General features: G+C 42.8%; 1 protein-coding gene across 1 annotated transcript in view; it reads right to left on the reverse strand.

The window, feature by feature from the left end:
• Positions 1-12,245: 12,245 nt before the first annotated feature.
• LOC116662259 (nuclear RNA export factor 2-like) overlaps positions 12,246-19,958 on the reverse strand; it is a 34,769-nt gene continuing 27,056 nt past the window's right edge. Inside the window, exons 5-19 of the mRNA XM_032476088.1 lie at positions 19,787-19,856; positions 19,543-19,631; positions 19,316-19,423; positions 19,029-19,138; positions 17,579-17,615; positions 17,121-17,189; positions 16,983-17,038; positions 16,737-16,844; positions 16,556-16,614; positions 16,334-16,449; positions 16,198-16,240; positions 15,553-15,625; positions 14,848-15,030; positions 12,638-12,698; positions 12,246-12,505 (exon numbers count right to left, since the gene is read on the reverse strand). Of these exons, the coding sequence (XP_032331979.1) occupies positions 12,461-12,505; positions 12,638-12,698; positions 14,848-15,030; positions 15,553-15,625; positions 16,198-16,240; positions 16,334-16,449; positions 16,556-16,614; positions 16,737-16,844; positions 16,983-17,038; positions 17,121-17,189; positions 17,579-17,615; positions 19,029-19,138; positions 19,316-19,423; positions 19,543-19,631; positions 19,787-19,856 (1,227 nt within the window). The 3' untranslated portion in view covers positions 12,246-12,460. The remainder of the gene's footprint in view (positions 12,506-12,637; positions 12,699-14,847; positions 15,031-15,552; positions 15,626-16,197; positions 16,241-16,333; positions 16,450-16,555; positions 16,615-16,736; positions 16,845-16,982; positions 17,039-17,120; positions 17,190-17,578; positions 17,616-19,028; positions 19,139-19,315; positions 19,424-19,542; positions 19,632-19,786; positions 19,857-19,958) is intronic.

Below are 19,958 nucleotides of genomic sequence, written 5' to 3' on the forward strand. Positions count from 1 at the left end.
GAGAGTGCAGCAGAATGTGGAGTCAAGTACAAAAGACAACTGGGATACTGGTTGGCTTCTGCCTCCTGGACAATGTGAATCTCACTGTAACTGATCAGGGCTGCTTTGGCTTTGGGAGGTTCAAAACCAGGTCTGGTGGCCTCTGGCACCCTGGTCACTTCAGCAGGCATTCTGTGGATTAAAATTTTATGCCGGGTTTCATCTCCATTGTTCATCCATTTGAGCAATGTGAGAGGGATTGTGCTGAGGACACAAGGGGAACAAGAAATAGTCCCTACCCACAGAGGCTCACAATCTAACAAGAAGACAGAGAAGTAAAGAGTCGGCACAATACAGTGTGGCAAGCATTACCAAAGATGCAAGCTTGCAAGTTCAACGGGGCATGGGGCCCACAGGATGGCCGCCTGATCCCACTTCAGGATGGACCAGAGGGCTTCTTAGAGGAAATGAGGCCTAAGATAAAGAGACCTGGAGGATGAAGAGGTGTGTTGGCCAGGAAATGTAAAGACTTCTTTTCTCAAAACTTCATTCAAGTCCCTAGTCTGACCTGTCTTTCCTAATTTGAAATTCTACATCCCGCTGTCTGTTCCATTAATAAGTCCCTTCTTTGTCCTGGTTATACTTATATTAGGCTACTGTCCCCTTGAGGATAGAGATTCTTTAAGCTGAGTCTTCTCTCTTGCACCTATGACTGTGTGTTGGGCAGAGTGGCCGCCTGCGTGCCCTGGCTGGGAGAGCTGGTTCTCAGGTGGTTCAGCACTCCTCCAGCACTTGGAGGAGGGTGGTTTCAGTAGATGGAGATGGTGTAGGATACAACAGTGACACACACAGAACCACACCTACTAGGCTGCTGCTTGGACCAGGGCGTTTAGAATACTTTCTACTCGCTAACACGAAAAAGTCAAACCACGGAACAGTTCTCTCAACAACACAACTGCTTGAAAGAAACACATAAACCAGGATTTCATTGCAACTGAAAAGGAGAATATAACTGCACATTCCCACAGCTGAATACCCTCGGAGCCAGAGGGGACTCAGTTGAATGTGATGCAAAAGCTGCACTCGGGCTCCTGGTGCCACCTCTCACACAGCCTGGTCACCTCCTCCACCTTCCACTGCAATGCCAAGTTCTGGTGGATCCACTGCAGCAAGTCTATGTGTGCACTGAAGATCTTGCAGGTCGCTGGTGTTGGCAGGGACCCCCAGACATGTTCAGGTGCTCGATGATGTCCTTGAGGTCCTGGGCCATGCGCTTCAGTTGTGCCTGTGTTCTTGGCCAATTTGTAGGTTTTCTCAAGCTCCTCGTCAGCGTGCTACAGGTACACCATTCAGCTCTGCTCCTTGACTGAATCCTCCAGTGGGCTCAGCATATACTCCAGCTCCTTCTGCTGAGACAGGATGAAGTTGAGCTCTTGGCCCAATCTCTTCTGGTTCAGTTTCACTTTATCCATCTCGAGATGGGGCTCACCAGTGTTTATTATCTCGTGTTTTTGGTGACAACCATTTTAACGGGCATGAGATAGCTCATTGTGGGTTTGATTTTCAATTCCCTAATGATTAGTAATGTTGAACAACTTTTCATGTACCTGTTGGCCATCTGTATGACTTCTTTGGAAAAATGTATAATCAGGTCCTTTGCCCCCTCCCTTTTTTGGATTGTTCTTTTCAATATTGAGTTGTTTATATATTTTCAATATTAACCCCTTAGCAGATAAATGATTTTCAAAATTTCTCCCATTCCATAGGTTGCCTTTTCATTTTGTTGATCATTTTGTTTGCTTTGCAGAAGCTTTTTAGTTTGATGTAGTCCCACTTGTTAATTTTTCTTTTCCTGCCTTTGATTTTGGTGTCAAATCCAAAAAATCATTGCCAAAACTCACGCCAAAGAGCCTTTTCCCTATGTTTTCCTCCAGGAGTGTTATGGCTTAGGTCTTACATTTAAGTCTTTAATCCATTTCAAACTAATTTTTGTTAGTGGTGTAAGATAGGGGTCTAGTTTTATTCTTTTACATGTATATATCTAATTTTCCCAGCACTATTTATTGAACAGAATATGTTTCATTGAGTATTCTTGGTTCCCCTATCAAATGATAGTTGACCACATAAGCTTGGGTTTATTTCTGGCCTCTCCATTTTGTTCCATTGGTCTTGTGTTTGTTTTTATGCTAGTACCATACTGTTTTGATTACTACAGATTCGTAATATAGCTTGAAATCAGGAAGTGTGAAATTCAAAAATAAAAAAAGAAATCATGAAGTGTGATGTCTCTCACTTTATTCCTCTTTCTCAGTATTGTTTTGGTTATTCAGGGTCTTTTGTTGTTCAATATAAATTTTAGAATTATTTTTCTTCTTCTGTAAAGGTTACCTTTGTGCATGATGGGCAGGATAAGAAGCTACATACTGGGGGAGAGAGAGGCCAAGATGGCGGAGTAGTAGGATGCATGTAGCTCACCCTCTCCCACAGATACACCAAGGCTCACATCCACGGACCCACTCAGCCAACCAGAGCACCTGTGGAACTCCAACAGAACATTGTCCTCTTCAAAAGACAAAGGCGCCAAAAAACTGTTAGGAGAAAAGAAAAAAAGAAAGAAAAAAAGGCAAAACAGTGCGGGACCGGTCCCGCAGGGAAGAAGCGGCAAAGGAGGACTGGCGCTCGTTTGCTGGGTCTCCCTTCTCCAACGGAGAGGCCAGAGGGACGGAGGGGTAGCTTCCGAAGCTCGGATCTGTACGGAGCAGCCCTTGACCGACAGAATTAAGTTAAATGGGCAGAGAGGGTCCCTGCGACACCCAGCCCGAGACCCGAGCTGGGAGCTGGGGGCCGGGACAGGCTGCCTGAGGTGGGCGGAGGACGGGGACGGCTGCACTGAGGCAGCCCCCGGGGACTGCAAGGGGCTGCGCAACGTGGATGAGTGGGTGCACAGGGCAGAACAACCTGGGCCCTCCATAAAACAGCAGGCTGATGTGCCCTGGGGGCAAGTGTGCATACCCCCAGCTCTGAAAACCCACGGAAGGTTTTCCGGGAGGAGAGGCAGGTCTCAGGTGCAGCCACCATATCCTCCGGCGCTTGGCACCCAGTGGGGGTGGGGGCAAAACCTGAATCTGCGCCTGGAGGCTCGGCAGCCTCAAAGGCCAGATAGTGACTTGTTTGCAGCCCGAGTCAGATAGGATCCTTCCACCCAGGTGCCTCGCAAAGTTCACGCCGCCAGAACGAACAAGGAGCTGAGTTTGGACACAGAGCAGGCGCGGGGCTGTTCCGCGGTCTTCCCGGGCCGCCTGCGGAGCGCCGACCCTGGGCAGAGCGTGTAGCGGCACAGAGCTGCGGAACGACCAGCGCCGGGAGACGGCGGGTGGCCCCCCCCACCTTTCCGGCAGGAACGCTGTGCTGGGAGGGGGCACGATCTGCTTGCCAACAGGCACTGGGAACAGTACAGATGAGGGCGCCAACGGTGGGCCTCTGGAAACACCAAGCCGAGCTCACAAAACAGGGCAAAGACAGGAAGACTTCTCATTAAAAGCACACAGTTTCCAGGAGAACACCCCCTCCCCACTCCTTTTTTTAAAATCTGTTTTTACCTGTTGTATTTTCTATTACCTTTTTAATTTTTACTTTTAAAACAATTATATATCCTCCCAGTTTTAATCCCTTTTAAATTTTTCTTTTAAAATAATATTATTATTTTAAAAAATCCACGTCATGTCATTTTTATCTCTCTTGGTTTTGACCTCCTGTTATTGATTATACACAGGTTTCAAATATATTTTTCCCTCTTTTCTCCTATTTTAAAGCTTTTTAAGAGACGTCTCAACCCGATTGCTATTCTGCTTCAACTTACTCTTCGATTATTCATCATACACTGTTTTCAAACCTTTTTTCCTCCCCTTTTTCAAAATTCTCTCTTTATCATATCTTTTTTTTATCTGTTCTATTTATTACCTTTTTAATTTCTACTTTCTAAACAATTGTATATGCTTCTAGTTTTAATTCCTTTTTAAATTTTTCTTTCTAAACAATTGTATATACTTCTAGTTTTAATTCCATTTAAATTTTTCTCTTAAAGTAGTTATTATTTTAAAAAATCCACTTGATTATGTTTTCACTTCTTTTGGGTTTGATCTCCTGTTATTGATTATAAATTGGTTTCAAATAACATTTTTTGATCTTTTTCCCTTTTTTTAAGGGTTTTTAAAAAGATGTCTCAACTCGAATGCTAGTCTGATTCAAATTGCTCTTCTATAATTGACTATACACCATTTTCAAACCTTTTTTCTCCCTTCTCTTAAAATTCTCTCTTTATTTTATCTGTTCTATTTTCTATTACCTTTTTAATTTCTACTTTCTAAACAATTGTATATGCTTCTAGTTTTAATTCCTTTTTAAATTTTTCTTTTAAGTAGTTATATTATTTTTTTTTAAAAATCCACCTGATTTCATTTTCATTTCTTTTGGTTTTGATCTCCTGTTATTGATTATAAATAGGTTTCAAATATCATTTTTCGATCTTTTTTCCTTTTTTTTAAGGGTTTTTAAAAAAAGACGTCTCAACTCGAATGCTAGTCTGATTCACATTGCACTTCTATAATTGATTATACACTGTTTTCAAACCTTTTTTTCTCCCTTCTTTTAAAATTCTCTTTCTTTCCCTCCCTTTTGTTTATTTTTAAAGTTTTATTCCTACATAGGCATTAGATAGATAAATAAACTCCTTTAAAGACCACAATAGATAACTGATACTCCATAAGCCACAGTGCCAGAGAGATATGAGCAAGATGAAGAAGCAGAGAAACCATTCCCAATTAAAAGAACAAGAGAAATCCCCTGAAAGAATGATCAAGGAAATAGACATCTATAGCCTACTAGATCAAGATTTCAAAAAAGGAGTGATCAAAGTATTGAAGGAACTAAAAGAGATAGTGTTTAGATATAAAATATGTCAAAAATGAAATCGAAACTATAAAGAAGTGCCAAGTAGAATTGGTAAACTCATTGGCTGAGATGAGCACGGATCTAAAGGCTGTGCAAAGCAGACTAGATAATGCAGAGGAATGAATTAGTGACCTAGAAGACAGGACAACAGAAAGCACCCAATCAGAACAACTGCAAGATAAACAAATAAAAACAAATGAAAGCAACATAAGGGACCTATGGGATAATATAAAGTGTGCCAATCTTCGCAGAATAGGGGTCCCAGAAGGGGAAGAAAGATCAAAGGGGATTGAAAAGGTTTTTTGAAGAAATCATGATTGAAAACTTTCCAAAGTTAAAGAAGGAATCAGATATCCAAATACAGGAAGTTCAAAGGGTCCCAAACAGGAAGAAACCAAACAGACCCACGCAAAGGCATATGATAATGAAGATGGCCAGAGTCAAGGATAAAGAAATGACCCTAAAGACAGCAAGAGAAAAGCAAAGTGTGAGTTACAAGGGAACCCCCATAAGGCTCTCAGCTGATTTCTCTACACAAACACTACAGGCCAGAAGGGAGTGGCAAGATACACTCAAAGTCCTGAATGAAAAAAAGATGCAGCCTAGGATACTTTATACAGCAAGGCTATCCTTTAGGATGGAAGGAGAGACAAAGAACTTCACAGACAAGCAAAAACTAAAAGTTTAGCAACACTAAACCCATGCTAAAAGAAATATTGAAAGGTCTACTCTAAATAGAAAAGAAGCAGGATGCTACAAAAATGAGAAACTCATCACTGGAAAGGTGATAACTCATGAATTACAAATAAAATAAACACGAAATTGTAAAAGAAGACATTTAAATCATTAAGAGAGGGAGAGGGAAGCAAGAAAATATAGAGTATTTTTTTCTTTCTTTTTAAAATTTTTTGTTTTCGGTAGGATGGGTTCGAGATATAGTAATGGGCTAATAGACTTACAGAAACGGGTAACCACAAGCCAAAAACTTACAAGGGAGTCACAAAAACTAAATAAAATCCATGATAATACAAAGGAAGATTACCAAACCACAAAAGGAAGAAGAAAGGAACAAAGAGGAAATACCAAGTCAAGTGCAAAGATAAGTTCAAAATAGCAATAAACACACATCTATCATTAACTACTGTAAATGTTAATGAACTAAATGCTCCAGTCAAAAGACATAGAGTGGCAGACTGGATAATAAAGCAAGAACCTTCAATATGCTGCATACAAAAGACCCAATTTAGGGAGAAGGACACATATAGATTGAGAGTGAAAGGATGGAAAGGATATTCCATGTAAATGGAAAAGCCAAAAAAGCAGGCATTGCAGTACTGATTTCAGACAAAATAGACTTTAAAACAAAGGCCATAAAGAAAGATAAAGAAGGACATTTTATAATGATTAAAGGAGTGATACAAGATGAGGATATTACACTCATTAATATATATGCACCCAATATAGGAGCACCTAAGTACATAGAACAATTACTAACAGAGATAAGGGGGGCTATTGATGGGAATACAATCAGAGTTGGAGATTTTAACACCACATTAATATCACTAGACAGATCTTCCAGACGGAAAATAAATAAGGCAATAGAGAAACTAAATAACACAACAGAAAAGTTAGATTTGGTGGATATTTTCAGAGCATTACACCCCCCAAAAAAGGATATACATTCTTTTGAAGTACACATGGAACATTTTCTGAGATTGATCATGTACTCGGGCACAAAAGAAACCTCAACAATTTTAAGAAGATGGAAATTATCTCAAACATCTTTACTGACCACAATGCCATGAAACTAGAAATCAACTACAGAGAAACAAAGGAGAAAAAAAGGAAAACATGGAGATTAAACAATATGCTATTAAAAAACCAATGGGTCAATGAGGAAATCAAAGCTGAAATTAAAACATACCTTGAGACAAATGAAAGTGAAAGCACAACTACACAAAATTTATGGGCCACAGCAAAGGCAGTGCTAAGAGGGAAGTTTATAGCGATACAGGCCTTCCTCAAAAAAGAACAATCTCAAATAAACAATTTAACCCACCAACTAAAAGAACTAGAAAAAGAAGAACAAAAATCCCAAAGTGCAGCAGAAGGAAGGAAATTATAAAGATCAGGGAGGAAATAAATAAAATAGAGATTAAAAAAACATAGAAAAAATCAATCAAACCAAAAGCTGTTTTTTTAAAAAAGTAAATAAAATCGACAAGCCTCTGCCCAAACTTACAAAGAAGAAAAAAGAGTAGTACAAATTAGCAAAATAAGAAAGGAAAATGGAGAAATTACAACAAATAACATACAAATACAGAACATCATACGAGAATATTATGAAAAAACATATGAAACCAAACTGGATAACCTAGAGATGGACAAGTTTCTGGAAACATACTGCCCACCAAGACTGAATCAAGAAGAAACTGACCACTTGAACAAACCGATCACTAGAAATGAAATCGAAATAGCAATCAAAAACCTCCCTACAAATGAAACTCCAGGACCGGACAGCTTCACTGGGGAATTCTACCAAACATACAAAGAAAAACTCACACCAGTCCTTCTCAAACTCTTCCAGAAGACTGAAAAGGAGGGAATACTCCCAAATCATTCTATGAAGCCACCATCACCCTGATACCAAAACCAGGCAAAGACACTACCAAAAAAGAGAATTATAGGCCAATATCACTGATGAACATAGATGCCAAAATCCTCACCAAAATATTAGCAGATAGAATCCATCAACACATAAAATAGATTATACATCATGACCAAGTGGGGTTCATCCCAGGGACACAAGGATGGTTCAACATATGCAAATCAATCAATGTAACACATCACATCAACAAGAGAAAGGACAAACACCACATGATCATCTCAATAGATGCAGAAAAAGCATCTGATAAAATTCAACACCCATTTATGATAAAAACTCTCACCAAAGTGGGTATAGAGGGAACATATCTCAACATAATAAAAGCTATATATGAAAAACCTACAGCCAGCATAGTACTCAACGGTGAAAAGCTCAAAAGCTTCTCACTAAAATCTGGGACAAGACAAGGCTGCCCATTATCACCACTCCTATTCAACATAGTCTTGGAAGTCCTAGCCACAGCAATCAGGCAAGAGAGAGAAATAAAAGGGATCCAAATTGGAAAAGAAGAGGTAAAAGTGTCACTATATGCCGACAACATGTTACTATATATAGAAAACCCTAAATGGCCCCCACAAAAACTAGTAGAGCTGATGGAAGAATTCAGCAAGGTAGCAGGTTACAAGATTAACGTTCAAAAATCAACTGCATTTCTTTTCATTAATGATGAATCAACAGAAAAAGAAAGTAAAGAAACAATCCCCTTTAAAATAGCACCCAAAGTAATAAAATACCTAGGAATAAATCTAACCAAGGAGGTGAAAGAATTATACACAGAAAACCATCAACCATTGATGAAGGAAATTAAAGAAGACTTTAAAAAATGGAAAGATATCCCATGCTCTTCAATTGGAAGAATCAATATTGTTAAAATGGTCACACTGCCCAAGGCAATCTACAGATTTAATGCAATCCCTATCAAATTACCCAGGACATATTTCACAGAACTAGAACAAATCATAATAAAACTTATATGGAACCATCAAAGACCTAGAATTTCCAAAGCATTACTGAGGAGAAAGAAAGAGGCTGGAGGAATCACTCTCCCAGACTTCAGACAATACTATAGAGCTACAGTCATCCGGACAGCATGGTATTGGTACAAAAATGGACATATAGACCAATGGAGCAGAATAGAGAGCCCAGAAATGAACCCACAAACTTTCAGTCAACTAATCTTTGACAAAGGAGGCAAGAATATACAATGGAATAAAGACAGTCTCTTCAGCAAATGGTGTTGGGAAAACTGGACAGCACCATGTAAAGCAATGAAGCCAGAACACTCCCTTACCCTATACACAAAAATCAACTCAAAATGGATCAAAGACTTAAACATAAGACCAGATACAATAAACCTCCTAGAAGAAAATATAGGCAAAACGTTATCTCACATACATCTCAGCAATGTTCTCCTAGAACAGTCTACTCAAGCAATAGAAATAAAAGCAAGAATAAACAAATGGGACCTAATGAAACTTAGAAGCTTCTGCACAGGAAAGGAAACCATAAGTAAAACAAAAAGACAACCTACGGAATGGGAGAAAATTTTTACAAATGAAACTGACAAAGGCTTGATCTTCAGAATATATAAGCAGCTCATATGACTTAATAAGAAAAAATCAAGCAACCCAATCCAAAAATGGGCGAAAGACCTAGACAAACAATTCTCCAGGGAAGACATAGAAATGATCATTAGGCACATGAAAAAATGCTCAATATCACTAATTATCAGAGAAATGGAAATCAAAACTACAATGAGGTATCACCTCACACCAGTCAGAATGGCCATCATTCAAAAGTCCACAAATGAGAAATGCTGAAGAGGCTGTGGAGAAAGGGGAACCCTCCTACACTGCTGGTGGGAATGCACTTCGGTGCAGCCACTGTGGAAAACAGTATGGAGAGTCCTCAAAAGACTAGGAATAGACTTACCATATTACCCAGGAATCCTGCTCATGGGCATATATCCAAAAGGAACCCTACTTCAGGATGACATCTGCACCCCAGTGTTCATAGCAGCACTGTTTACAATAGCCAAGACATGGAGACAGCCTAAATGTCCATCAACAGGTGACTGGATAAAGAAGAAGTGGTATATTTATACAATGGAATACTACTCAGCCATAAAAATCGACAACATAACGCCATTTGCAGCAACATGGATGCTCCTGGAGAATGTCATTCTAAGTGAAGTAAGCAGAAAAGAAAGAAAAATACCATATGAGATTGCTCATTGCTCATATGTAGAATCTAAGAAAAACAGAAACAAAAACAAAAACAAAAACAACAAAGCATAAATACAAAATAGAAATAGACTCTTAGACATAGAACACAAACTTGTGGTTGCCAAGGGGGCAGAGGGTGGGAAGGGATAGACGGGATTTCAAAATTGTAGAATAGATAAACAAGATTATACTGTATAGCACAGGGAAATATACATAAGATCTTATGGTAGTTCCCAGAGAAAAAAATGTGACAATGAATATATATATGTTCATGTATGACTGAAAAATTGTGCTCTACACTGGAATTTGACACACATTGTAAAATGATTATAAATCATTAAAAAATTTTAAGAAGAGAAGCTACATACTGGAAATAATGCCTCTTTGAGAAGTCAGTCCCATATGAATTCCACAGCCCCAGCCTCCCTGATACCCTATCCTTAAGCAAAGTTTGCCAGGGCCAAGGGAAATGAACAGAGTAGCTGCCACTAGACTCTCTTGGCCAGGGCTTCCATTTGTTGTCTTCCATCCTAATAAGCCTTCACACCTCACACTTCACACAATTAACAAGCAAATTAAGAATGCCAAGAATAAAAGAAAGCCATTACTAGATATCCTACAGAAACTTAATACATATCAAATGAATATTATAAGCAGTTTTATGTCAATTCATTTGACAACTAAAATGAAATGGATACAAAACTGTATCTGCATTATGATCCTATTTATATAAAATGCGTGTACATACGTATTTATGAATGCACATATGATGAATTGCTCCAAATGACACTAAGACATTGGTATGCTAATTTCCATAATCAGAAACAATGTGAGAGTACCTGTTGCCTCACAATTTTAGAAATAATTTTAAAAAGCACACGCTTTACACCTCAGCATTTATATTTCCAAGAACTTGTCCTGCATGACAACTTGCACATGGAGACATAGAGAGAGAGAGACAGACAGAAAGAAAGAGAGGGGGAGAGAGAGAGAAAAAGAGGCAGACTTCAAGATTAGCATTTTCCCAGAATCATGAGACCGAGGGAATTGAGTTGAGGGAATTGTCAGAACAAGTGAATGGAAGACTGTGGCATCTGAGCTGGCTAGAGAAGGAGGCCAAGGATGTGGAAGCCTGATGGTATAGAGAAAGCAGAGGGGCCATGTGATGGGTTCCATGTTCCGTGTCCACAAGGGAATTCAAACAGCTTGGGGAGCCTGAGCTGAGCCAAATAGTGCAATTATTTGCTTACATCTGAGACTGCCTCTGTTCCTCATGATACGCCTGAGAAGTGTGCACTGCGGTCTTTGTTCTCTAGGTGAGAAGGCTGAGACTTGTCTCTGATCATTGAGGCACTACATGGAATAACATGGAAATTACTCCTTCTGTTATGCAAGTGTCCCCTTATTTCATTTTTTAAAGGCATTCACAAGCCAATATATGGATCCCTTATGTAAATGAACATGAAGAAGTGAAAAGTAAATAATTTATGCAAGACTCAAAAGTGGAGGCACAATTTGTAAACTGGTGGTACCTCACTTGTGTCATAACTTATAGAATTGTAACTTGCAATTTGGTACTGCTATTATTTTAATTTCAAAAATTACACTTGCTTGTTGTCTAAAGTGCAAACACTATGTAACTGCGGAAAATAAGTTGGGCAAGTGTCCCTTTCAAATCTTGCCTGCAATTCTGAACTGCTAGTTGACAGTTGATGAGAAGGTTGCACAGAAGTGACCATAATGTGAGATTCCATGTTACTGTTGTTTGTTTGGAAGTGAAATGAAACAGCCGAACCCCCTCAAGCATATGGACACGGAGCATATGGTGTCAGCTCTATGAGAAATGAATGGGCAGACAGACTGACTCTCCCCCACCCTCAGGTGCTTGAGTGAGATCCCTCCCACAGTGCACCTTCAGAAAGGGGGAGGAAGCAGTACAGTGGATGGATGAGAAGCCCTATGGAAGAATGGTTAGAGGTGTGAAAAGGCCTGTTTCTCATTCACCTGTGTGTAAATTTTATAACTGTTCATGGTATGGTCTTTGGAAATATTCAAATGATGAGGAATAAGAAGTAAAATATGCACATCTCCATTTTCTTTCCTTTCTTCCACAGTCCTCACCAGCCAGTAGGCATCCCTTGCAAAGACCCTGTTGTTCCAGTCAGGTGCCTGCTTCTGAGAGCCTCCAGGTAGAACATCTGACTGAGCCACACTGTCTCCAAAAAACAATCCCTGGATGAAGTGTGTGCCCTTCTCATCAGAATTTATTGACAAACTACCTATGAAGTCAAGCCCGATGCATCTGCTAGGGACAGCCAGGGTCAATGGGGATGGGGGAGGAGGGCAGGGCCTTTTAGTCCTGGACCCACTGGCTCACTGTTGAGGCAGGGAAGAGAGATGGAGGACACACAGCATGCAACATGCAACATCACTCTTTATTAAGAAAATAAACAGCAATCGTGAGTATGAAAATACACAGAACAACTGACCCTTCAGGCGGTTATGTCACCTGGTCTACAAGATAACTTTGGCTTCTTAGTTGGCCAGGCCTCCAACCTCAGCCATGGGCGTGGCCTGAGGCTGGAGAAGAGAGAAACAAAGATGATGTGGATGTAGACAAAGAGTCATCCAAGGGCTCCTTTTAGGGGATTTGTTTGAAGGCCTCCTCTGGGATCTTGCCCTCGGCCTGGAGAGGAGTCAGGATATTAGAAGAGCCAGTTCCCATAGTTTCATCCCCAGGACACTGGCCTCCACCTTCTTGGCTTTCCTGAAGGCTCAGAAATGTTCATCTTTAACCCACCTGATTCCCAGACCTCACCTTGAACTTAGTGAAGACCTGACCAGCTCTGGTGTAGTTCCAGTCATTGTCCTGAAGGCACCTGCAGTGGGAGAAGAACAGGTGATCTCCACTGGTACCACAGTACGGACATGCTGACCATGCAATGCCACCGCTAAATCTATGCCACTGTCTTGCTGGGACACATGTACCAGTATGAGCACTATGTGTAATGATGAAGAAAGACCCAGTGAAAACCAAAATATCTACCACTAGCATTCATGCCCACTAGAATTCAAAACAGAAAAGTAGAGCTGTGCCAAAGAACAAGGAAACTGAATATATACTGATCAAGAAAGATGTTCAAATAGCAGAAAGGGTAATTAAGAAACATTACCATTTACCATCACGACCTTTTGTGGCTGGCTTCTTTCACTTAGTGTTTTCAAGGTTCATCCATGTCATGACATATATCAGAACTGTATTTTTTAATGGCTGAATAAGTCTACTATATGTATGGACCAGATTTATTTATCCATTCATCAGCTAAAGGACATTTGGGTTGTTCCCACTTCTTGGCTATTATGAATAATGCTGCTATGAACATTCCTGTACAAGTTTTAGAGTGAACATACGTTTTATTTCTCTTGGTATATACTTAGGAGTGAGATTACTTGGTCATATGGTAACACCATGTATAATATTTTGAGGAACTGCCAAATTTTTTTCCAAAGTGAATGCTCCACTGAACCTTCATACCTATAATATATGAGAGTTCTAATTTCTCCACATACTCACCTATGCTTATCTTTCATTTCATTGATTAAAGCCATCTTAGTATGTGTGAAATGGTATCTCATAGCTGTTTTAATTTTTATTTCCCTAATAGGTAATGATGTTGAGCCTTTTTTCGTGTGCTTTTTGGTCATTTGTTTATCATCTTTAGAGAAATGTCTTTTAAATCCTTTCCCCACTTTTCAATTGGGTATTTATCTTTTGACTGTTGAGCTGTAAAATCCTTCAGTATTCTAGATAGTAGACCTTAACAGATATGAGATTTGAAAACATTTTCTCCCATTTTGTGGTTTGTATTTTCACTTTCTTGATAGTATCCTTTGATGCACAAAAGCTTTTATTTTTGATGAAGTGCAATTTATTTGTTTCTTTGGTTGCTTGTGTTTTGGTGTCATTGTAAGAAACCACTGCTTAATTCAAGGTCATGAAGATAAACACCTATGTTTTCTTCTAAGAGATTCTACTTTGTAGAGCTTACAGGTCTTTGATCCATTTTGTGTCAATATTTGTATATGGTGTGTGATGGGGTCAAAATTCATTTTTTTGCATGTGAATACCCAAGTGTCCCAGCATCATTTGTTAAAAAGATTATTTTTTCTCCATTATTTTTTCTGGCACCTCGTTGAAAATCAATTGGCTACAAATGTCAGGGTTTATTTCTGGACTCTCACTTCTATTGCATTGGCCTATCCAAATGTCAGTGCCATGTAGTCTTGATCACAGTACCTTTGTAGTAGGTTTTGAAATTGTGGGGATCAGGACTTGTGAGTCCTCAACTTTATTCTTCCCTTTCAATATCGTTTTGACTATTCTGAGTCCACTGCCATTTCCATGTGAATTTTAGAATCACCTCATCAATTTTTGGAAAGGAGTCAGCTGGGGTTTTGATAGATACGGTGTTGACTGTATAGCGCACTCTGAATAATATTACCATCTTAACAATATTAAGTCTTCCTATCCATGAACATAGAATGTCCTTCCATTTTTTTAAGGTTTTCTTTAATTTATTCACTGTTTTGAAGATTTCAAAGTACAAATTTTTCACTTCTTTAGTTACATTTCTTCCTAAGTATTTATTCATCTGATGCTATTATAAATCAAATTGTTTTCTTAATTCTGATGTAGGATAATTCACTGTAAGTGCATAGAAATATAAATGATTTTTGTGTATCGATTTTGTAGCCTGAAACTTTGCTGAACTTGTTTATCTATTCAGATAGTTTCTTAGTGGATATCTTAAGATGTTTCATATAAAAGATTATGTCATCTGAGCATGATACTGTTTTAAAATTCTTTACATATATTATCATAAAATTAAGATACATTTTTCATGAGTTTACTTTTTTCTGGAAGTAAAATATCCAAATACTTATTTTTTCAAATTGCCTGTGTGTTCATATTATTCACTCCCTCAGTCTCCCAGCTTCCTCTTATCGCCATGCACACCCCATACTCACTTCTGAGACCACTGGAGGTTCATCTCAGACTGGGTGGAGAAATCTTGTACCATTTGCTGCTGCTCCTGGGAGAGCGTGGGCATGGAACTAGCAGAGGGTGTGGGAACTGAGATGGAGAAAGTGCTCAGGGTCTTTTTAAGGCTGGTGTCCCTCACAAACAGCTCGTCATTCACAATGAAAAGACTGAAAGAAAAATAAGCCCTCAGACAACTGGACGGATGGACCACCCACCACACCCCCAACAACAAGCCACTCAGCCACCAGATTCATCCCATAACCTTCCTGTGTCTGTCCCCGAGGATCTTTGGATTCCTATATCCCCACAAAGCCCACCTCTGGGAAGTGTCTACCAGCTTCATTAGATTTATAGGTTTATCTTGAAACCAGGGAAGATTTCACATTTACCCTTTACAACAGCCCAAGGAGTGGACAATCTGAAATCCACTGTCATAGGAAGACACTGAGTCGCACAGAGGCCACGTGACTTGACCAAGGTCACACAGCCAATGAGTGCTGGGACCAAGGAGAGAAGCCACATTCCAGTTCTAGAGCCCATGCCCGTCTTAACCACTAGACTAGACTGCTCCTTGGATCTACCTGCTGGCTTTCCACAGTATTGAGAAAACCTAAGGTGGGCACCACCACATTCCCACACCCCTGAGCCCAGGCTGGGATGGGGGTTCCCACCCACAATACGGCACTCACCTGGAATAGCTGGCAGGGGTAGTGATAAAGGTCCGGGTGAAGGCACGAACAGAACCCTGAGACCTTCCTTCCACTTCAATGACAAAAATCAAACATCAGTACCCCCGAGAGCCCCACCTGCTTTACACGCTCACACAGGGGTCTGCAGACAGAGTCGGACTGGAAACTCATGCTGAGGGGACAGGTGCTCACTGGGGGCCAGGGTGTCAGGAATGCGGAGGGCAGCTATAGGAGCAATCTGATCCCGGGGACAGGACCTCTGCTGTGTGCGGGCCTGTGACAACCACTTCACCAGTTCATTGATGTATTTGTCACTGCTGCCCAAGACATGGATGCTAATACCTCATTTTGCAAATGAGGAAACTGAGAGGTTAAGTAATGGTCCCAGGATCTCAGAGGAAGGCTCTGGGATGAGAGCCATGAAACTCCACAGCCTGTGTCCCTAACGCCCAGGGTGTGCAGGGCAGACAGGCATGAACGCAGGTCAGACCTGGGTCCTTTGTGGGAAGAGCGAGGGCTGGAGAACACAGAGGGACCGGGAAGAGAAGGAGAGGGATCGGGGTGGCTGGGAGGGTGCTGAGAGGGAGCCCGGCCAGGGGGTTGGAGCAGTGGGGCATCTGGGGATGGGGGTCTACACACACTCACCTTCCTTGAACACCCCATTGACAGAGAAGCAGAGCATCGTGTCCTGAAAAGGAAGAGCCCAGGCGCTCAGTCACCACCTAAACCTCCTACCCACCTGCAGCAACTGGTCCTGCCCAAGCTGGAAGCAGGCACTCACCGTGTGGAGCCACATGTCCACCACGAAGGAGCTGAAGTCATGCTGAGTTTTGGGCAACAGGCAGAGGGAGCGCACAATGTCATATTTTGTGTGTTTCAGCAGCTGGACCCGCAGGTCTGTGGGGGGAGAAGCAATGGAAGGTCAGGGGCTGCCATGCCCTGGGCTCTAAGACTGACCCCTTCCTACCCCTTTTCCCGCTCCATCTCCCCATCACACACTCACAGGGGTCCTTGAGCTTCTTCATATTCCTGCTGTCCTTGAAGTACTCCCGCAAGCTGCTCCTGGGAGAAAAAGAGAAGCAGGAGGAGGTAGGCCGGCCCCAGTGTGGGGGTTTGCAGGAGCTGCCCTGCGTCTGCTGGGGAGCCACATGGCCCAGGAGCAGAGTGTGAGCTGTGATACTCACGGGGCTGGGTCCTCGGGGTTGAAGGGAATGGTCAGGGAGAAGCAGGCCCTGTGATGGTAAGCACTGAGGAGACCATGTCGGTCTCCAGAGTCGTAGATCATGTAATACCTGAGAAGGAACAAGGAAAACAGGCTGTCTGTGTGATCTCAACCCAAGTGAGACTTGAAAGTCCCTGTGAGGGATGGTTCTTGGGTGGCCTGGACCATCTCAGAATTCCCTGTTTCTCATAGTCCCAGGGGTACTTACTGCTGCAGGAATTGCAGGATCAGATTCTTCAGCATCTCAGATCCATTATAGTTTTCCTGGAATCAAAAGGCATTCGAGGATATGTGGCTGACAAAGCCTGCCTTGCAACACTCCAAATGTTATTTGATTCTTCCTCACCTTGCAGGGCTTTACTGCATAGGGAGTGTCAATGTCAATGATAATTGGTGGAGGTAACTCCTTGCCATCCTGGGGAAAAGAAAAGGAAGTCAGCATTGGGGACTAAGGAGGCAGCCCTGGATGATCCCAGAAAAAGACAGGCCCAGGAGGGTGAGGGTCAGAGGTCAGGTGCAAAAGAGCCCTGGAAATTCTATGGGCAATATACAGTGGGCGTCTTCATCATGAGGTCCTAGAAGTGTCTACTGTTACAGGCAAATTTAGTTGTGTGTGTGTGTGTGTGTGTGTGTTTATGGATGTTTTTCCAGGGAGTATATCCATGTCTTTTTCAGGCATCCATGTCCCCTAAAATGGACAAGGGTCTGATGCAAACATGTAATCTAGACAAGACCCAAAGAGCTTGAGGGCATCTGCAGAAGTCACCAAGTTAGTAAGAGACAGTGATGAATATAGACACTTACCAGGCGTAACAGCTTAGGGAAACATTCTCTGATGGCACTGTCCAAAACCAAATACAGAGACAGGTGGTTGATAGTTCAAGATTGCAGCGATTCTTTTGAGTTAAAACACTGACACCATAAACAGACATCAGTGTGTTCTGGCCCATCCAGCAGCCCCCTTTGCCCACCTCAGCCTCTGATTTTAAGAGTTTTGGGTCCACCACCCTGCTGAGCACTAAGCACCTGTCATCTGAATCTCTGAAAGGCAGTCTCCTCATCTCTCTCAACACCTTCACTTTAGTATTACTTCCTATCCTCCCTTCCTTTCCCTCCCTCCGGGTTACCTCTCACCTAAACTACCCTGACTCTCTTCTCCAGTGCCCCAAAAGCAGCATTTCAAATCCATCCTGCAGGGCTTCCTTCCTCTCCTAGGCACCCGTGGTAGGGATGGAAACCATGCAACATGTTGGGCTGGGGGCCTGCTGGATGCTGGTTGAGTCTCTATCACCTGTGTGAGCTCAGTCTGAGCTGGGCATGAGAAACAGAGCAGACACAGGGGCAGACCTTCCCCAGAAGGAGTAAAGGGTCAGCTCCCAGGTGAGTATGGGGCTGAGTGAGGGTCTATGCCCCCCTCTCACGAGCACCATCTTCTCTCACAGCGGTCCCTGCACCTATCTTAATTATTTCTTTACCTGAGGAATCATATCTGTCTCAGGCTACCCAGGGCTCCTCTGAAGGACCAGGCAAGATGATGTGATGTGTGTTCGGATGGAGGGGCAAGTGTCCCCGAGAGGCCTGTCTTTCTGTCTCCTCCACCACCTCTGCCCTTTGCCTTCCACTCCCCCTTGGGAAGCCCTCTGCTCACTCTCTGTGACCAACTTCTAGCCCCTTGACTCAAGGAACCCTGCTTTTTCCACAAGAAGGGCCCAGCTCCTGGTGTTGGGCCAGAGGAACGGATGTCATGACAGGAACCACCAGGGCTTTACCCTGAGTATGTGGCAGGAAAGCCCCCTTGTCAACCTGGGGTTGGAGGGAGGACCATCTTGGAGGAAGGGAAAGAGGACTTCTATCAGAATGGGGGATGGGAGCCCCATATCAGCATAGAGTTGGAAAGCCTGTCTCAGCCTGAGACCCTGAGCTGGAGGACCCTTCTCAGGCCAGGGAATCAGCATCTGGCTCCCCGTTCTGGTGATGGGGGGAGTCCCACTTTGTGGAGCACGCTCTTGGGAGGACTTGGTAGAGAATGCTGGGTGCAGAGTTTGGAAACAGACCCCAGCGCACCTGAAGAGGTGAGCAGGTCAGAGGAAGGACACTGCTCAAATGTGAGGGACACAGAGAGAGCAGAAGGTGGGGTCTGTGCTCCTGGGGGAGGACCTGGGTTGTCCCTTCCTGCACACATGCACTCTCAGGGGCAGTTCAGGCTCCCAAGGGGGTAAAGGTCCCCGGAAAGGTGCCAGTGGTTATCACCAACCTTATGTAGGTGGAGTGGTCTGGGAAGGTGCCACACAGTGGGTTTCCTTGTAACCACAGCTCTTCGAGATCCAGCCCTTTCATCTTGCTCAACTCCCAGGCTGACTTCAGCTGAGAAATATGGGGAGGAAATTGGAAAACGAATCCCAGGGAAAGAGACACATCCGGATCCCTGCACCTCCACCCCCACCCTCCCCAACAGGTACCTTCGCCAGCCTCCCGTCATCACTGTGATGACCACGACCCCCCAGCTCTCAACCCAACTTTGATCTGGCTCCCTCCTCTCACCTCATTTTTGCAGAGGTTCAGAATCTTGACTGTGGGGGCCATCTGTATAATGTCAGACAGGCCATCTAGACGGTACAGTTTGTTGCTGCCCAAGTGCAAGGACAACAGCTTTGCAGGGAGAAGAGTTAGAGTGACAGTTACTATCTTGGGCCTGGGAGACCAACCTGCCCTCCGCCCCATGTCTTCCACCCCTTACCAAAATACCAGCACTAGGCCTACAGCCTCACCTCAGGGAAATCCTTTTCGATGATCTGCAGGGTGGCAGCCATGCAGTTTCTTCGATTCAGAATTATATCAATATCATGGCCCACCAAGTCTTCAGGAAGCCGAGGGAAGTGAATCAGAAGGCTGAGTGGGGTCTGGGGCCAGCACTAGCCAGCACCCACACCACACACGTTACCATCCCTAAGTCTCCCTCCAGGAAGACCCCTCTGCCCTCCCCTGTCCTAGAATTACTGCTGTCAGACATACCTGGGTCAAAGCGGAGATTCTGGAGGTCAAGGGCTTGCTGGGAGACATTATATCGTTTGTTCAAAGTCAGCTGCAGAGAGAGATGGAGAGAGCCACTCTGAAGCTGTGATGGTGACAGGAAATTTGGGGGCGAGGGGAACTGGGGGCTGGAGGAAGAAGAGGTGGGTCTGAG

The sequence above is a fragment of the Camelus ferus genome, chromosome X (assembly GCF_009834535.1).
Source record: "Camelus ferus isolate YT-003-E chromosome X, BCGSAC_Cfer_1.0, whole genome shotgun sequence".
Lineage (NCBI taxonomy): Eukaryota > Metazoa > Chordata > Mammalia > Artiodactyla > Camelidae > Camelus > Camelus ferus.